Source organism: Protopterus annectens, chromosome 7.part1 (assembly GCF_019279795.1).
Source record: "Protopterus annectens isolate FY-2018-M chromosome 7.part1, PAN1.0, whole genome shotgun sequence".
Classification (NCBI taxonomy): Eukaryota; Metazoa; Chordata; order Ceratodontiformes; family Protopteridae; genus Protopterus; species Protopterus annectens.
Window position 1 is genome coordinate 338,912,191 of NC_056740.1, and position 19,123 is coordinate 338,931,313.

Genomic DNA, 19,123 nt, shown 5'->3' on the forward strand with positions numbered 1-19,123 from the left:
GGGGGCTGAGAGCAGGCAAAACACACCCTGCAATGTTGTGGGTTTGTGCTTGTGTGGTGTACTAGTGATTGGCCATAATCTGTGGGTTCCATTTGCCATCAGCCAGGGATCCAGCTGGTATCTAGCATCATCTACTACACAGTACAACACACAGGTTCACTGCATATGGACACACTGCAACTACAGCCAATTACAGGAAGAACAGTGACAGTGGCTAGACTTACCAACTAGATGGCCCTGTGGAACTTCAGTAGGTAGGAGGTGGTGTGTGTGCCAGAAATGTGAGTCATGTGAATTGCCCGGGTGCTGTGCGGATATGCTGATTATGATCCCATATGTGTCATGCCCTACCTGGCAGTTCACAGAGTTGAAGCCCTACTTATTCATGAACCTTTGTGACTGCGAGTCATGTGGGGCCTATGTTGTTAGATGAGTACAATGTATAGCACCCAACACTTCAGGGAGGCAGGTGATGTCATAAACGCAGCACATGGCATTATCACTCTAAAGTACTGACCAATGAAACATATAAGATCCACCACACGTAGAAACATTAAACTGAGAAACCAAGAATATTCTGTGAATTACTCAGAATGCCCTCTTCCCTTTTTTTGTGCTTGAAATAACCTATCCCATGTTGCTACAGACTGGCCTTACCCATCCCATGCTTGGTATCCTCTGTGACATATACCTGTCCCTCCAAGCCATTCTTTTGATGTTGCAGAAGAGGTTTAGATCCCTAGACCAAGTATTAGTAATGCCATTTGCCTTACTAATGTGCAGTAAATCCATCAGCAATGGGTCAGAGGATGTCTTGTATGCTAGACACAGTTGACCTCTTAGCAGTCTATAGGATAACAAATATAGTGACAGGGCTTTGAGTCGATCCATGAAGGACTTGTTGTTTAGGCCTCATATCCTTTTAGTAAGGTATGTCTCTGGGCAGTCCGATTTTTGCATGTGTCTGGACAGATGTGCCAAAGGGGGAATTATATTCAATGACTGGCCTAATGAAGGCTGAGTAAAGGAGGGAAATGACATCCCCAAATCAAGACACAATCCCTTTGTTTATAATATGCACAATATAGTCTCTTACAACAATGGGCATATGTTGGTCAAAAGTTACGTTACTGTCCACATAAGTTCCCAAATTCTGAACAAATGGGTCAATTCCTAGGGGTATATTATCAATGTGGTAGTTTCCCTGGGTAGATGGCTTCCCAAAGGATACAATAATGCATTTCTGGCATTTAGTTTTAGTCTGTGAGCTTGGCACCAGTTATTTATGCGAAACAAGCCTTCCTGCCGGATAAGCAAGTCATTTGGGGATTCCGTGACTGCTCCTAGCTTCCAGTCATCTACAAACTTAGTCGGCCAGAGCCCTTTGGTATTGACTTTTACTTCAGAAAAGTAGATGCCAAACAGGAGATGTCCCAGCATAGAACCCTGGAGGACTCCACTGGTGACCGGTCTCTTTGTGGAGGTAAATTCCCGTATTTTGATTATCTGTGTCCTATCTGTGACCCAGCTAGCAAGACAGTGGGTGACACAGGGGGTTATTCCTAGTTTATTTAGCTTTTGTAAAATGCCTGGGTGGGGAATTATGTCAAAAGCTTTGGCCAGGTCGAGGTAAGCGGTGTGTACTGTTTTGCCTTCATCTATTGCTTTGGAGACTTTTTCAAAAACAATCCACTAGGTTGAGTAAGCATGACCTGCTCTTAAAGAATCCAAACTGAGATGGGTCCAGTAATTAGAAGTTTCCTATGTCCTGACTGATTAGTTCCATGATAAGACTTTCCTTGGATTTGCATATGAATGTGACCAAACGTATGGGTCTGTAACAGCCTGGGTCTGTGGAAGGTCCTCCCTTATGCAGTACGACTGTAGTTGTTCTCCAGTCACTGGGTACCAAACCTGTAAAGCGGCTGAGATTGAACAGTGATTTTAGGGGGATGGCTAAATTGTGCTTTGTGTTATTCAAGATGCATCCAAGGATAGTCAGGATTTATCAATGCAGTACTTTTACCTTTTGATTGCACTTTTAAGACTTGGTCTTGTATGATAGCTGGATGTGGGCCAATTTCAGGTACATCTTTAGGGACAGATGGAGGGGAGAGAGGAGTAAAGTTAGCTAAATTTATCAACCAGTAAGTTTGCTATATCATTGGCTTCAGTATAGGTAACATTGCTCATAATCAGCTCAGCGCAATTTTTATGTTTTTGAGATTACAAACTTAACTAAAAATGGCTTGTGATTGGCTTGGGTAGCTAGTTTAGTCTCATACTTGGCTTTGGTGGATTTTATTAAGCTCCTGAGTTGTTTGTTTCAGTGACAAGGGCTCTAACATTCTGGGAATTACTCTCCTTACCTTTAGTCAAGCTTCTTTTACTTTTATTATAAAGCTTGTTGATATGAAGGATCCACCATATGTGTTTGCTTCTGGGGTTTGCCCTGCACTTGTTCCTGTGGGGTACAGCTAAATCTGTGCAACTGTTTACATGTTGATATAGTGTGGTAATGTATATTTCTACATATTCAGTAGCATTTAAGTGGGTATGGTGGGAATTTGAAGCTTGCTAATAAATCACTTAGGAGTCAGTAGTTTGTCTTAAAGAAGTTTCTAAAGGTACCTTGAGTGGAAGGGATCTCTGGTTTCAGTTTTATTTTGAAGGCGACTGCTTTATGATCAGACCTAACAATTGATGAAAATATGCAAGAGATGGTGTAAGATGCTCTCACATTAGTATGGACAAGATCCAAGGGGTCTATATTATAACAGCAAACGCTTAAAATAGCGAACGCTATATAATCGACCCTTAAAAAAAAAAAAAAAAACAGACACAAAATAAAATGGGGGGGAGGCTTTGCCCCTCACACCCCCCTACTTAAATATACCAACTCCAAGATCGCACCAACCACAGTGGAGGAAATGGCAAAGTCCGGAAAACAGCCCAGTGATTTTTTTCCCCCGGGAAAAAAAATCGCTGTTCCGTGTGTTCGGGATTTCGTGGTTTTGATTTAAAAAGGTCGATCAAACAGCATTCGCTATTTTAAGTGTTCACTGATATAATAGGGAACTGATCCAAGATGCCATTCCCTTATGGGTACTTTGATTAATGGTTCCAGGGCATATGACAAAGTCCAGGAGTCCCTGTGCTTGTGCACTAGTGGTGGTGTATATTTCCCAGTCTATATTTGGATAGTTTAGATCACCCAGAAAAATGGTATTGGGTTTAATACTGAGTGATTCTAGTTCCTGTAGATAGGTGTCGTCTCATAAAAGGAGTTCAATAGTTAGCTAATATATGGCATGGGGCTCCTTTTGATGGTTATTTGAACATACGCTCTAGTGCATCATGCTGGTTTACTATCCTTGATACGAGTCTCTTTTGTATGTAGACAGACACCGCCACCTTTTTCTCCCTCCTGCACAGTAGTTGGTCTTAAATATGTGGAAAGTGTCATAGTCCTGCACAGCTGGAGTTTTCTCTGCTATTTTAAACCATGTCTTCATCACTACACATATGTCAATGTCCGCCAGGGTGAGAAGGGCTTGTAAGGAGTGCAGTTTCTTCTTTAGGCTCCTAGCATTGATCGGTAACATCTAAACATTTCCTTTGCTTGTTTTGTTACATTGGTAGGTTTGTGAGGTTGGCACTGCCTAAAAAAGGCACCATGGGGGTGGACAATGTCTTTGACAGTATTCAAAACCCAACGGATGCAGGCCATCCCTGGCAAAGCAGCGTGGTCTGTTAGTCATATCTTCTCAGGCACACAAATATTGGACCCTCTTTGAATGACACCAAAAACTAAGGCAATTACTAAAGTCAATACGTTTTCGCTCATATTGTGGCATTATTCTTGGAGAAGGTAGAATGCTACTTGACGATAGGCTCATATATGCCTTAGACAGAGCCTGAGAGCTTCACCGGGGAGGTATACCTCATGTCACTGATACTGGCACAAACTGTGACAGGGTCATGCTAGTACTTTTGCTCAAGGATTTGAGTGCATGTGTGATCTGACAGATTCTGGCCCCAGACAAGCAACTAACAGTCAGTCTTTCCTTGCTCAGCCTGGTAAGAGGCATGTCTGCATGTCTTACAATGGAGCCACCTATAACAAGAACATTTGATTAGGCTGATGCCTGCCTTACGGGCTCAGCATCTGTAACTTTGGGACTCCTTTTGCTAAGACAGGAAGTAGTCTTAATTTGCTGAGTGTGCTTTGTGACTGTGCTGTATCAACCAAGACTTGTAACATTTCCTGATCAACTGTAAATCAAATGATAACCTCTGGACCAGCAATAACTATGATAAATCAACTGTTAACTGTACTATTTATGCTGGTTCTGGATGGCACCTCACTCATACCCAATAGTGCTAAGAATTATCTTGCTATATTTTATTGTAATTAGAACCCCATTTTACTGCGCCATGCTATGGCACCCTGATCCATCGGCTGAAAGACAGAGATGATACTGAGAGGCAGGTACATCACCCTGATGTTGTTGTGAAAATTATCTAGGAATGGTGGATGACCTGAGGCATTGTCTAGGACAAGCAGGATCTTGAAGGGCAGGTTTCTGTTGCAGCAGTACTTTTCCATCTCAGGTGAAAGAAATGGAAAAGACAATCTTCAAAAAGAGGTTTTGTCATCCATGCTTTATGGTCAGACTTCCACAGAACAGGAAGTGAAGCTCTGACAACACACCCTTGAGGGTCCTGGGGTTTTCAGAATGATAGACTAACACAGGTTTAATTTTGCAGTCACCAGCAGCATTTCCACTGAACAGATGTGTAAATCTGTCCTTTGAGGCGTTAAACCCACGCATTTACTTCTCTTCCTTCTCAATGTATGTACATTCAGGCATCTTCTTCCAGTCAACACTGAAAATCTGCTCTTGTAGGTAACCTCCATCATAAATAATTGCCGACAATACCTTGGGAAATACCTTTGTCGCTACCATGCCTGCACTGGCAGCCTCTCCACACACCTCTATGTTGGGCAAGTTTGAGTGAGTCTTAAATCTATGGAACCAACCATAGCTAGCTGTAAATGTTTCTTCGCCAACATTCTCACTGTCACCATGTTTATTCTTTAAATCTTTTAACAGACTCATGGCCTTCTGCTAAATTAGGTTAAGACTTACAGGTGTGTGGCACTGATACTGCTCTTCAATCCACATACTCAATAGTTTTCCCATTTCTTCAATCACTGCATTTCATCTCTTACTAATTATCATAGAATACATTGATATTTCACATGTTGCATAATGCATTCTTTGTCTTTTACAATTGTTGAAACAGTCAAACGATTAATTCCAAGTGAACCCACTATGCTTGCAGTTTTCTCACCAGATTCGCTTCACTTTATAATACCCACCTTAGTTTCCATGGTGATACGGCGTCACTTCTTAAATTCACCACCACTACTATTGGCTTCTCTCTCATGCTTTGGAGGCATGTTAGGGTATTACTGTATTAAGGTTGTAAAAATAACCACAGCGCAGCAACATGTTTGGGGTACAGTACTACTGTTCAGGATAGTAAGTCATGTCGCAGAGAGACAAGTCGTGTCTCACAGAGACAAGTACAGTATGCTGTGCTTGTTTACTTGCTGAAGACTGACCACTAAATGCCACCTCTTTCACCGCGGCAGTCAAACTTCAGACAAGTTTGTTCATAAGTCTGAAAGTTCGTAAGATGAAAGGGTGTAAGTAGGGGAGCACCTGTAGCTAGCCAATGTAGCAGGTATTTTTTTATCACACATCTAGGATCCAGGATTTGCTGTCAACACATCAGGGTTTTTTTTTTTTTACATCAAATAATACTTTTGCATACATTTCAAAAGACATCTTAACAAATGCATCCTTCTGTCCTCAGCCTCACTATTAAGACTTCAACTGTCCATAAAGCTGTCTGGCTTTTATCATGGTCCAAATCTGAAAAACAAAAAATAACAGGAGTACCGTCTCTGGATATCTGATCTTCATTTTGGGATAGTTTCTACAACACACCAACTTTACTTGGATAGACAATTTCAGGTGTCTCTGTACCTCTTTACTACCATAGTTCTAAAAGCCTCTTTTCTTTCAACAATGCCTGCTGTAACAATTCTGGCTGTGCTTCTTAATTGGATTTCAATTTAAATGTCTTGCACAAATGTCTGTGATTCCTATGATGCAGCCTTCCATCTTTTCCATGAACAATACAAAATCTTGGTTTGGCCTTGACCAACTATTTCAGATTCTAGCTACACAATGTCCCATGACTTTCATATTTGATCTCCTGGCTGCAAATATGATAGTGTTCTACAGTTTCTAGCATTACAACATTTCTGTGTCTGCTGAATTTGATTCAGCATTTTTTTTTACATTCTAGTGATTTTCAGGCACTGGTAATTTAGCTAAAGTAGGAAGTCTGCTTTCAGCCTTCTGCCCCAACATACATGAGCTTGTAAGAGAACCAGTCATTTTTGATGGAATATTCCCATATTCCACAGCACAAGATGACAAGCCTCACAGCTTTTGCTAAAGTTATTTCTGATGAGATTTTTCACTGTTTGGATAGTACTCTCTAATGGTCCATTTGACGGTGGGTAGGGTGGACTGGGTGTCACACATTGCAATTCCTGACTTCCATGCTGTGGACAACTGCATGAAGATAATGCAAAAATCACACTGTTACTTGTTTTGTGTGTTAAGCTGATTATTTTAGGGAACCTGAAATACTAATCTCTACATTCAAGATACACAGTTTCTTTGAAATGGAGAAATGTGTCCCCCTCCCCTTCATGGATGAGCTGGTACAGGGAACACCAACATTATGGTATGTACTGCAGAAGGCAGGTTAAGCTGACATGCATGCTGATATATTATACATCTTTCACTTTTTTTGCACTTTCCTATACAGTGATGATTCATTTACCTTCTCAAGCCTTTGTCTACTCATTTGCCCGCTTTGCTGCAAATTGCTCATATAGAACTCATCACTGTACTGCTTTGAGACAGCTCCACTGGCTTGAACTGCCCAACCTCCTAACCTACAATCAGCTCTGCCTCTGTCATTCTATCTATTACCTCCCCAATAATTGTCCTGCCTCAAAAACCTAGTACAAAATCACTCAGCCAAAAGGCCTCTTAGATCATCAAGCAAACTACTACTAGAAGTCACCAACAGCTACAATAGCTTTGGAGATGCACTATATAGTAGTTCAGTGACTACAAAATGGAACTCTGTCCCTACTAGCATTAAAAACACATCATCGAAAGCCTCCTTTAAAGACCTCATCAGGCAACATCTCAAACAAAGTTGGTAGTGCCATGAATGCTCCCCAGGCTAGTGAAAGCGGATAACATATACATACTAAATCTAGAGCAATTGATAATAGTTTTTCAATCTTACTCACAAACACTGGCTAATCTACAATGTATGTACTGTACCTGTGTACTATGTATGTATTCTACCTACATTCCAAAGTTCAGCTGTACACCACAAATCTATTACTTACCTTTATTTTTAAAATTAATATTTTTTTGATTGTTCTCTCCACTGTAACTGTTTGTGCCGCATACCACTGTAAAAACATGTCTCTTGTAATTTGTGTGTATACTGATTATGTCTAAATAACTAAATGTGTCTGTAATTTTTCTTTGTGGAGCTTTTCTCCCCAGGCCTCTGCTGAAAAAGGGCCTTTTCGGCTCAGTCAGACATCCCCGGTTAACAAATGTAAAATAAAAAAAATAAAATAAATTTGACTGAGAACTATTATTTTGTCAGTTCTGAACAATAGCCTTTATACATAACTTATGTTTTCTTTAAAAGAAAGATGACACTTTCATTTACAGATACTTTCTGCATAGGCTAGCCTCTCATTGTAACCTATTTCAGTAAACACTGAGGTTTTCACTGTGTGTGATGCAGAGAATATGTTATTATTGGTGTCTGTGTCATATCATAATCCAATTATTTCCCCTCAGACTCTGAAAAGTTATCATCTTTCTCTGTGGAGGGTTCCTCTTTCAATTGGCAGGGGGGACACCAGACACTCAGGACTGACCTGAACTTGGCTGCAGGCAGGCAGGATGTGCAAGACTTGAAGGAACCCTTGAGCTAAGGATCTCCATAAGTGGGAAACACTCTGGGAGAGGAGTGAGGACTATCTATCTGATGCCCAGGTAACTGCAGGGATCTCCAGGTGGCCATCCTATGTTAAGCTTGCCACCTTGGAGGTCTGGGACTGGTGACTGGCTCCTCAGACCACCACTCCCACAACTTACCAAAATGATAGGGAACATATGGGGGAGCACCTACGCACCCCCCCCCCCCCAGGGATACGCATACACATTCCTCTATCCCTCCCAATGCCTTAGATGCTCAATTAGCCAATCAAACCCAGGTCACCTGGCCCATAAACAGGGCTTTATCCTGCTACACCACTGTGCTAGCTGGTGGAACATGCCATGATCATTAACACTATGGCCTCCAAATATTCAGATCCCCAAGACTCCAGGGTTGGGTTACAGCCTTGAGCTAAGCGGGGACATCAGACACTGACATTGCTTCACTTAAGTCGTTGACCGTCTTCCCCACAACTCAATTTTATAATAATTTCTTAAGTGGGACATCCAAAGTTATCATGGTTTTATAAGTTATGTTCTCTGGCCTAAAAGTTTTGCAAGGAACACTCCATTCTCTTAGGAGATTTTGGTGTAGACCTCTGACAAGACTCTACAATTGTACTCTGCACTTAGACAATGCATAAGTTGTGAAAGTCTTTGTGTGGGATTTGTGTGGTGCAAGAACACCTATTTTCTTTCCTGTGGGTGGACATGCTCTAAATAATAAATGGATGCCTAATTCGACTTTTGACTGCACAATCTAGAATACAACTAGGCAATATACTAATGACTGCAAGAAAACTTCTTCAGTGGGGTATTTACTGGACTGAGCTCTGGAGTAGGCTTAACAACACTAGACTGCAAATGGACAAATGTTTCACATACTGTGAAACATGACAAGAAAGATCTAAAATAGTGCAATGGCATCAACATTATACCAGGAAAAGCCTGATGTCCCTAAGGGACAGACACCCACCTGTGGAAATCGGGCCTTCCTACTGCTGACACCCCAGTAATAAGGACTACCGCATGAGTGGTGCATGCGTGATCTATCAATCTATATAGATAGACAGATGATAGACAATGAAAAAGAGAGTCCATCCATTTTTAATCTTTACACATTTCAGTAACTTTGGACCTCTGTCAACACTGACTCTCTTTCTTCTTGTACTCCCATTCCCGCCTTCCCACACCTGGCTTACCCATAGTACTACTCCTTCACTAAAATACCCTTTTTGACTCTTCCTTACTTGAAACCTACTATGTCACACAAACCCCAAACCTATATTATATAATTTTGAGTTTTAACCACTCTTATATTTCAGTACAATACCTCTTTCCCACTGCTTAACCCAGTCTTTCCTTATTCCTTATTTCTTGCCCCCTTATTATAGCTGATGTACCTTTTCATCCCATCCAACAAATATGTATGCTGATACTGATTTACCTAACATTTTCTTATGTGACCACTTACGCTAGCCTATTTATAGTGGATACACTTTTCTCACTTAATATTACTTTTGAGATTTTTACAGCAACTAATGATACAAATTTGTTTTCTGATTGTCTCCTTGTGTTACTGCATTGCCACCCTATTCAAAATAGATGCATTTTATCTTCAGTTGATGGTTACTCTTATGTGTGCTGCTGTAGCTGTGGATATTAATTACTTTTATTTATCATACCATCCAGTCCATGTTGACTCTGTAATTTCTACATTTCAAATACTGCTTGTAGTCAGAAAGTGTCTAACTCTTTTTTAAAGTTTTTCTTTCACTAAGCAAGTTTATGGAACTTTTCTTCCCACGCCTCCACTGAAAACAGGGTCTTGTATGACCCAGTTGGACCCTTCCAGTAACCAAATGAAAATAAAAAAAAATCTGCAATAACATCAAAGCATATTATATCAACTTCTGCATGTCAAAATACATAAAAACGAAAAAAAAAAAAAAAAAAAAAACAAGATGAAAAACTACTCTGATCACAACCACTCTCCCCCTATGACTACTAAGAAAAACACTGAACAAACCCTTCAGTCATAATTTGAATGGGAAAGGGTTATCAATTAGGTAATATGCAGGACTGGTGGTAGGGCCAGCAGCAGTATTAGAGTTAGCACACATGAGTTAGGATGCAAAGGGGGGGGGGCTACACAAGTACCACTCTATGAGACACTCAGACACACACAAAACATTAAAACTAACACCTTACCTAGGCATTACGCTAACTCTAAACAGGAAACACTGTTACACATGCTCTCATTGCATAAAAAAGCACAAACACATGAAATAATATCTATTTTCCTAGCTCTAAATATAATCCCAACTTGTAAACACTTGCATATGCTCCTACTGCTAATGTTGAAGCTTTCAGTACTTCCAAAATCATCAGCATTAAACAAATCCCCACTTACTTCCATACAAGCCCAGCTCACATATCACAGCAGGACTCGACAGGCTGGCCATTCAGTATTCTAGGAAGTCGACAAAAGCAACTCAATTTAAACTGACAGCAATATGCTCTGTTGACAAAACATGCATTCAGCAGAGTACACTGCAACCACACACATAACATACACATGCAAACGCACACACACACACACACACACACACACACACACACACACACACACACACACACACACACACACGCAGACACACAAAAGACACACACACACACACACACACACACACACAGAGTTGTGTATTAAAATGCATACTGGCAATGCCAAGACTGAAGGAAATAGAAATGATGACTCAACAAAAGCATTTCTGTGTGGCAAAAGGAAATCAGTTAAAAGTATGAGTTGCAGGCTGTTTTCTAGCTGGACTTTCCTCAATGACCGCAGCTTAAAACATTCAGTCATTCAGTCTCATGGCTGATGATACCTGATATTCCAAATCATTCCGATTTATAATTTCTGCAGCAAAGATCCTATGATAACATTCAATATGGTTAATCAATATCTTCTCTTGGTTCGACTTGAAGGATCTGTTAAGTACATTAGAAACTGCCTCTCCTCCTATGTAGCTACTTTGTCTCTATGTCCGCTTGACCTGGTATACTTCAACTCTGTGACTTTTCAAAAGCTCATCTTAGGACCCAGTTTTCCCGGTGGTTCTCTGTATAAACAGTACAGTCTTTGACTACGCTAGATTACTAGGTACTCTATACATTGCTGATCTAGTTGTATTAAGAGCTACCTGTAAGGTGTCCGAGAGAAGAACACATTTTCCTAACACATGGACAGGTTTTCAGATCATAGTGTTTAAAAATAAACATTGGCAGACTCACATGATATTACTTGAAACTGCTCGGAGTCTCACTAGGATCAGCAATCTCTCTCTCCTTTTTTATTACTCATTCTTATTATAACTTATGTTCACATTTAACAAATATTTTTGTCTGCATAGTTTTTATCCTGCCTTTTCATTACCTTGCTGACTAGGTCACCGGGCAACAACAATAATGTTAACATTTGACACTATACATCATTCTTCCTGGTTTAAAGTGTGCCAAACCTTCACTTGCCATTATTTCTACTCAGATAAGAAAAAAAAAGCAAAGCTTACTGAAACATATTTTCCTGACACACTCTACAGCATGACTTAAATTCTATTCTTTTCAAGGCACGTCCACCTATTTTCAGTACCCATTTTACTAAATTCAGGATCATGCTAAGCTGAAGCCTATTCCTGCAAACAGATGGCCCAAGGCATGAACCAGATTTGAGAGCAGTAATCCATTACAGTGCACACAAACACTTACACATACAATGCACAAACACCTAGGTGCTGTCTCAGCTTGGCTAGATCATACGTACGCCTAGGTGTCTTTGGCATGTGGGAAGAAACAGCAGAAGCTCATGTGGCTAAAGAGGTTACATGCAAACTGCAGATAAGGTATCACAGCTCAGAAGTGCAGCTAGGGCTGCACGATGAGGCAGTTACCCCACATGCAAGGTGTTGGGGCCAGTGGGCAGTAGTGCAGAAGGGATACTTTCCAGTATGGAAATGAATTCATCAATATGGCTTTTGCTGCCATGACTGAAGAGCGTGCTTCAGCATTTCATGTGTGGAATAGGTTATAGTAAGCTACTTGCTACAAACAAAGCAAATGGTCCGCTATACTTTTTTAAAGTATAAAAGACTTTTCTTTTGCTCCTCAAGTTGGATTTGAGGGGAAGAATGAAGTTGGCTATGTCGCTCTAGAGCCCAGAATCGAAACAGACCTTTTTTTCTTTGTTCTTCAACTTAGAGTTCAGGAACACAACATCATGGAGTGGCAATGGGTGCTAGATGAGACAACTATGGGAGACTGCCCCAGTTTGGAAGTGGAACAAAGAATCTATGGAAGAGGTAACAATGCTTATAAATGCATCACTGTGGTGCCTTACTTTAAGAACTTATTCAAAATCTTAAAGAATTACCAGCCTGCAAATGACTTAAGAGAACCAGGATGACATAAATCAATTCTAAAAGCGTCGTCAGAGCAAAATACAAATGACAGCAACCAACACATTAGTAAGAAGCCAAATCTACTAATATCTGTAAATATGTATGCAGCTACCATAATGATTTATTCTATTGCTCACGGTACCCATACCTTTTTAATGCTACTTTCATTGTACTTAGACTTAACATGCCCCACGGAAGCACTGGGCACCTTTAACTTTTAAACCCTTATTACGTTTACTATGCTCTGTATGGCCTGTAGCTCAAAAGGGTTATTAGACAGGCCCACCAACCCAAGTATCAAATCAAAACAATTAAAGATGCTCAGAGGATTAAGCAATAGTATAAATTGTCAGGACGTGATTTTGAACAAGCCAAAGTACACTACTGTTTTCACTCGGCCTACCTTTTCAATCTGTTTCTGTTTATTCAGTTCCTTCTGCTGTCTTTCCTTCTCTTTGTCAACTTCTTTTTGTTTTTCAGATGTTTTACGATCCTGAAAATGTATTAAAAATATTACTTAAGCTAGCAAACTGTATAAAATATAATGGTATAGCATTCCCTATGGCATGGACTAACAGAAGTTCTTGAAACTAACTGCTGACTATACAGTGTTCACTGTTATGGATTTCGGGTGTATCATGGGAACAGTGAAGAGCCAACAATCATTTTCTGAAAATGTAAAATAAAAAGATAGAATACAGGTGTATTATGATTCTAATAAGGTAATCCGACAAACTCAATGACCAATAATCAGTTTACTAAAAGAAATAGTTTTATTAAGTGGACTATGTCATAGGTTCATAGGTTCATACTACGCTATCTGCCCTAGGGCATTTATAAGCCTAGCCAGAGTGTGTTTGGTTTTCGCCACCCATTTAAAATTAATTTTGCTATGCCCTTTTTCGAGGTTAATATACTGTGCCTCTGTCTAACAGTGACACAGAAGTGATACCCGGGGTAAACCTACGATCTCGCATCCACTCATCAAGATTCCTCTTGAAGAGAGTCAATGAGGGACTCTGCCTAACCTGGACTGGGATTTTATTCCAGAGTGAAGGGAGCCTCTGGGTTATGAATCTGTCCCTCCAGCATGTCCTATTTATTTCAGTGCTGAGGTTCAAGTCTTTCAAGTGCGTAGCTCGATGGGATTTGGATTTTCTGAGGTGCAGCATGTCCATTAATTCCGGGTTGGACATGGCTTTATACGTCAGGTACAGATCGCCTCTGAGCAGGCGGTATGCCACTGAGTAGAGCTGGAGTTTCTTTAACCGGGCAGCATATGACATCTCTTTGAGCCCTTTGATCCTCTTGGTGAGGTACTTTTGGGGTCTTTCCAGTTGCTGCAGGTGTCTGGTAAGGTACATCCCAAAAGGGGCATTGTACTCAATTATGGGCCTGATGAGAGATGAGTAAAGAGGCACAGTGACCTCCCCTGATCTAGATGTGAATCCCTTCATGATTAGGTGGGCTATATAAAATGTTTTTCTAACCACTTTGGCCACGTGGTTGTCAAATGAGAGATTGCTATCAACTTGGGTCCCCAGGTCCCTAATTACTTCTTCTGTACTTAATGGATTACCACCTATGTGGTAATTTGTGGGCACTTTGTTTTTGCCAAAGGGGATGACTATACACTTTTTGGCGTTTAGCTTGAGGCCATGGCTCTGGCACCAGCTGTCTGTTTCTATGAGGCCCTTTTGGAGGATGATAAGTATATTACAGTCTCAGCATGAAAAACGATCAATGAGGTAGAATGTTTCTGGATACAAAGACAAGGTCTTTGAATTCTAAATACTTGATGCACTGAACATCACAGCATTTGATTTTAATCTTATGGAATTTTATAGCTTTTCCAGGGAGATTTTACACTGCTGAAGTGTTAACTTAGTTTCACCTTCAGCAGTACAAGCCCTGTGGGGGTGGGGGTGGGTGCATCCATCCAGCAGATTTAACACTACAGTACAGAACAGACTAATGGAGAAGTGAGAGGAAACAAGATATTTCATTAAGTCTAATTTGATTCCTGGAAACTGCCTTACATAGATTTTAAATGACGGTATTGTAATAGAGCATGCAGAAAATATGTATACAAGTAAAACGAAGGAAAATAAGACAGAATGGAAAGTAAAAAAAAAAAAAATTGAAGAACGAGTTGAGGAAGAATTTGAAAAAGACATTACTATTGATGAACTGGATAAAGTACTTAGAAAAGTAAATGAGGAGTTAGAATCAGGCCCAAATGTTGTAGGGTATGGAATGTACAAGAAATTAACGGATTGACAAAGAGAATATTTTGTAACGTACTGAATAAATGGCTGAAGGAAGGGTTTGTTTATGAAAACATATTTAGTGCTATATTAAAAATTATATGGACAAAGTATGAGTCAGATCAAGTTTGTCTGCTATAGAAAAGGAATATTACTGACAGAGCAGCTCAGCCAAACATCTGGCCAGTCTGCCAGGTACTCAATACGTGACAATTGGAGGTGGGAGGCATGCATTGGACCAATGAAAGGATCCAGTGTTGCGGTAAGTATATAACTACAGTATCCTGATAATCTTTTCTGTCCATTTGTTTCAAATAATGGGTGAGAATTCTTAGCTACTTCCATATTTAAGTGACATCATGACAGGATATCATTCAGGATTGTAGCCCCAGACAAGGCCCTGGATCTGGATAATATATCTAACCAGAAGCGTGGCTGGTTCAACCAGTGCCCTGGGCCAGTACTATGAACCTGCTCCCCACCCACTCAGCTCTCCACGTAAACAGCAAAAATAAAGCAATTCATTAAAATAAACTGATACATGTAAGTGATTGCCTTATTACATTAGATATATGACCCCCCCAGCTCTTCCACTGAAGAGCAAACAAAAGAAGTACGCCCCTGCTACTGGTCCACCAACCAGATGGTCAAGCTGCATATCACACACCTTTCCCTCCTGCCCCAGCCATTCAGGTCCTGGTTCTGTGCCCAGTACTCAACCCTCCTTTATTTTATTAAAAAATGATAATTTCTTCTTCTTAAACTGTAGCAAACAATCGCTACAGTTTATACGCTGTCTTCATGGAGTGCTACAGCTCTTATATGTTTTAGTTTTAAAAAAAATGTTAGCAACCTACCTGCTACAAATGTAGCAGACAATTGCAACAGTTTACATCTTGTCTGCACAGAGCACTACAGTGCTCAGGTTTTAGTTAAAAAAAAGAAAGAAAGATTTTTTTTTTTTTTTTTTTACTTTTAAAGTGCTGCAACTGTAACTGCTACAGTCCAGACCACACACAGAATGCTAACGCGGTCAGGCTTAACTCTAAATGCAATCCATCCATCCATCCTCAACCCCTTTCCCCATTTTCACATGGGATTGGGGTGTCACTTCAGCAGTGACAATCATCTCGAGCCCCCTGCAGTGGTAGTTCATTCATACCACTCACGCACACATACGCTCACCCAAGTCCAATTGTAAGTGTCCCATCTACGTACTGCATGTCTTTGGATAGTGGGAGGAAACTGGAGCACCGGAGGAAACCCACATGACTGCGGGAAGGACATGCAGAAACCACACAGAAGGCACCCCAGGTGAGAATCGAATCGAGAATCTCTTGCTGTGAGGTGAAAGTGCTAACTGCTGCACCACTGAGAACACCCTATAAATGCACAATGTAAATGCATGCTATTAAAAGCCAGTACTGCATTAAAAAGCGTTCAGGATTGGCTGACTCATAGGTTCATAGGTAGGTACTAGGCTATCGGCCCAAGGGCCTACGTAAGCCTAGCCAACAAGGTTCCCTGGCTTACGCCACCTAAAAAAGTTATTTCCCATGTCACTGTCGAGCAGAGACACAGAAGTGATCCCCGGGGTGTATTTCCTATTTCCCATCCACTCATCAAGATTTTTCTTGAAGAGTGCTAATGAAGAACTTTGCTTGACATAGATGGGTAGCCTGTTCCAGAGTATGGGAAGTCTCTGGGACAGGAATCTATCCATCCAGCATGTCCTGTTTATTGTGGTGACAAGGTTTAGGTCGCTACAGGATCTAGCTTAGAGGGATTGGGATTTCTTAAGGTGTAGCATGTCCAACAGCTCTGGGTTTGACATAGCTTTATATGTTAGGCTGAGATCCCCTCTGAGTAGGCGATATGCTACGGCGGAAAACTGTAGTTTTTTGAGACGGTCAGTGTAGAGCATTTGTATGAGGCCAGTAATCCGCTTTGTGAGGTACTTCTGTGGCCTTTTCAGCTGCTGCAGATGTCTTATGAGGTACATTCCAAAAGGGGCATTGTACTCTGTAATGGGTCTAATGAGTGTCAAGTAGAGGGGAACAATGACCTCTTTTTTTCCTGGATGAGAACCCTTTTATGATGAGGTGTGCCACGTAGAAGGACTTCCTGACTACTGTGGCTATGTGACTATCAAAGCAGAGACTACTGTCTATCTGGATCCCAAGATCTCTTATCACATATTCGGTGTTAAGTAGATTGCTGCCTATGTGGTAGTTCATGGGTACAGAGTTTTTACCAGAGGGGATGACACTGCACTTTTTGGCACTGAGCTTGAGGCCATGGCTCTGACACCAGGCATCTGTCTCAGCGAGGCTCTTCTGTAGGATGTCCACATCATTTGGGGACTTGACTATGGCTCCTAGTTTGCAGTCATCTGCAAACTTCATTAGCCAGAGGGCTTCTGTGTTAGTCTGTACTTCAGAGATGTAGATACCAAATAGGAGAGGTCCAAGGACTGAACCCTGTGGTACTCCACTTGTCACTGGTTTGTGGTCAGATTTGGAGTCTGCAACCTTTACAGTGCAGGTTCTGTCAGTGAGCCAGCTGGCAACCCATCTTGTGACGTAGGGATTTATACCTAGTTTAATGAGTTTAGCTATAATTCCAGAATGGGGGATGGTGTCGAAAGCCTTGTTGAGGTCAAGATAGGCTGTGTGAACCACCTTACCCTCATCTATCAGGTTCAGGAGGCATGATCTGCCTTTCACAAACCCGAACTGGGTGGGATCCAGAGTTTGGAGGTTACCAATGTCTTTGTTTATGAAAAGAGTTCCATGATGATATGTTCAATGGCCTTGCAGACCAGGCTCATCAGGCTAATAGGGCGATAGTTCCTGAGATCAGTGGTTGATTGTGCTGACTGTGCCCTTCAATACTTTGCCCCTGGGACAGTTGCACCTCTCGCCCCATTCTAGTGTCACTGTAACCAACTTACAATGCCTGGCAGAGGTGTGCAACATAGTCCAAATTGCTGCAGCACAAATTTCAAGAGCCACATATCTGAAAAAAAAGAAAAAGTGGAGATAGCAAAGGATCTTGCAGAATGGGCTTCTGGCTTGACTAGCAATGATTAGCCTGGAGAAGAATTTGCAAAGGAGGTACAATCGGATAGCCATCTGCAGGTTGTCTTTCATGACCTGCAGAGTTTAATGGAGGTAAACAACTGACTATGCACATCCACAGTATGAAAAATATATTTTCCTCTAAGAGAATCATCATCATCATCAACCCCCCTTTTCCCATTTTCTACATGGGGTCAGGGCATTTTGTTGTGTTTCACCATCTCTATTGATTCAATGTTACTTTCCTGCCTTCTTCGACACTCATGCCTGACTGTCGCAGATCTTCTCGCACACAATCCATCCACTTCTTTGCTGGATGCCCTCGTTGCCTCTTACCTTCTTCCTGTCTGTCCCAAATCTTCTTCACCAGATTGTCTTCAACTTTTCTGCATGTGTCCAAAAGTACAGTTTTGTACCTACCATAAATGTAGATGTTCGAGTGCTAATACAGCTGCAGTAATCACAGATGGGTTCTCTGCCGTCAGGCGGGTCCTCGGTCGGCCGAATTCCAAAGTCTAGGTCTGGCGTCAGTTGCTGTCGCTTTCCTTCCTGACGTCAGTGAGGCAGGGGTATATAAGACACAGCCAACGCCATTTTCTTCAGTCTTTCTTGCCCCAGATGTCAGGTGCCCCCAGTAGGAAGGCAATACATAAATTATATTTATATACATGCAATGCAATATAATCAAAAATCAGTAGTTGAATAAAGCTGGCTCCAGGCAATTTACCGACAGCAACAGCAACAAGAGCAGTCAACGTTGAAAATTCACGAACAAACACCACTTGTCAGAGTTGATACCATGTTTATTACAACAACAAAGTACACGGATAAGGGTTAAGCGTTAAGGTCGTTTGCCTTCACACAACAGGAAGTGGTAGTTTCGAATTTAAATTTAAATAAAGACGACACTTCCTGTGATACTGGTTTAATTACTGTCCCCTTGACTATTAACAATATTAACAATACTAGTAATCCGATTAATCAGAATGTTGGTTGTGTTAACAACAATATTGTTTATTCACAAGCTGGTTTTAATATTTTTAATTATACTGACATTACAATTAGTTTCGAAATGTTTCAGCTATTTTCCAAAGGTATTAAATTTGTTCCCACCAGTACTTTTAATATTACTGAGACCATCAAGGATGTTAAATTATTTTGCAGGCGTTTAAATTTGGCTATGCAGTTTAAGGATG

General features: G+C 41.0%; 1 protein-coding gene across 2 annotated transcripts in view; it reads right to left on the minus strand.

Annotated features, from left to right (window-relative positions):
- APPL1 (adaptor protein, phosphotyrosine interacting with PH domain and leucine zipper 1) overlaps positions 1–19,123 on the minus strand; it is a 1,282,591-nt gene that overhangs the window by 26,995 nt on the left and 1,236,473 nt on the right. Inside the window, exon 21 of one of the 2 annotated variants that reach the window (XM_044078765.1) lies at positions 12,984–13,073. The exons of the other annotated variant lie outside the window; for it this stretch is intronic. Within the exon in view, the coding sequence (XP_043934700.1) occupies positions 12,984–13,073 (90 nt within the window). The remainder of the gene's footprint in view (positions 1–12,983; positions 13,074–19,123) is intronic. 2 annotated transcript variants of the gene reach the window in all.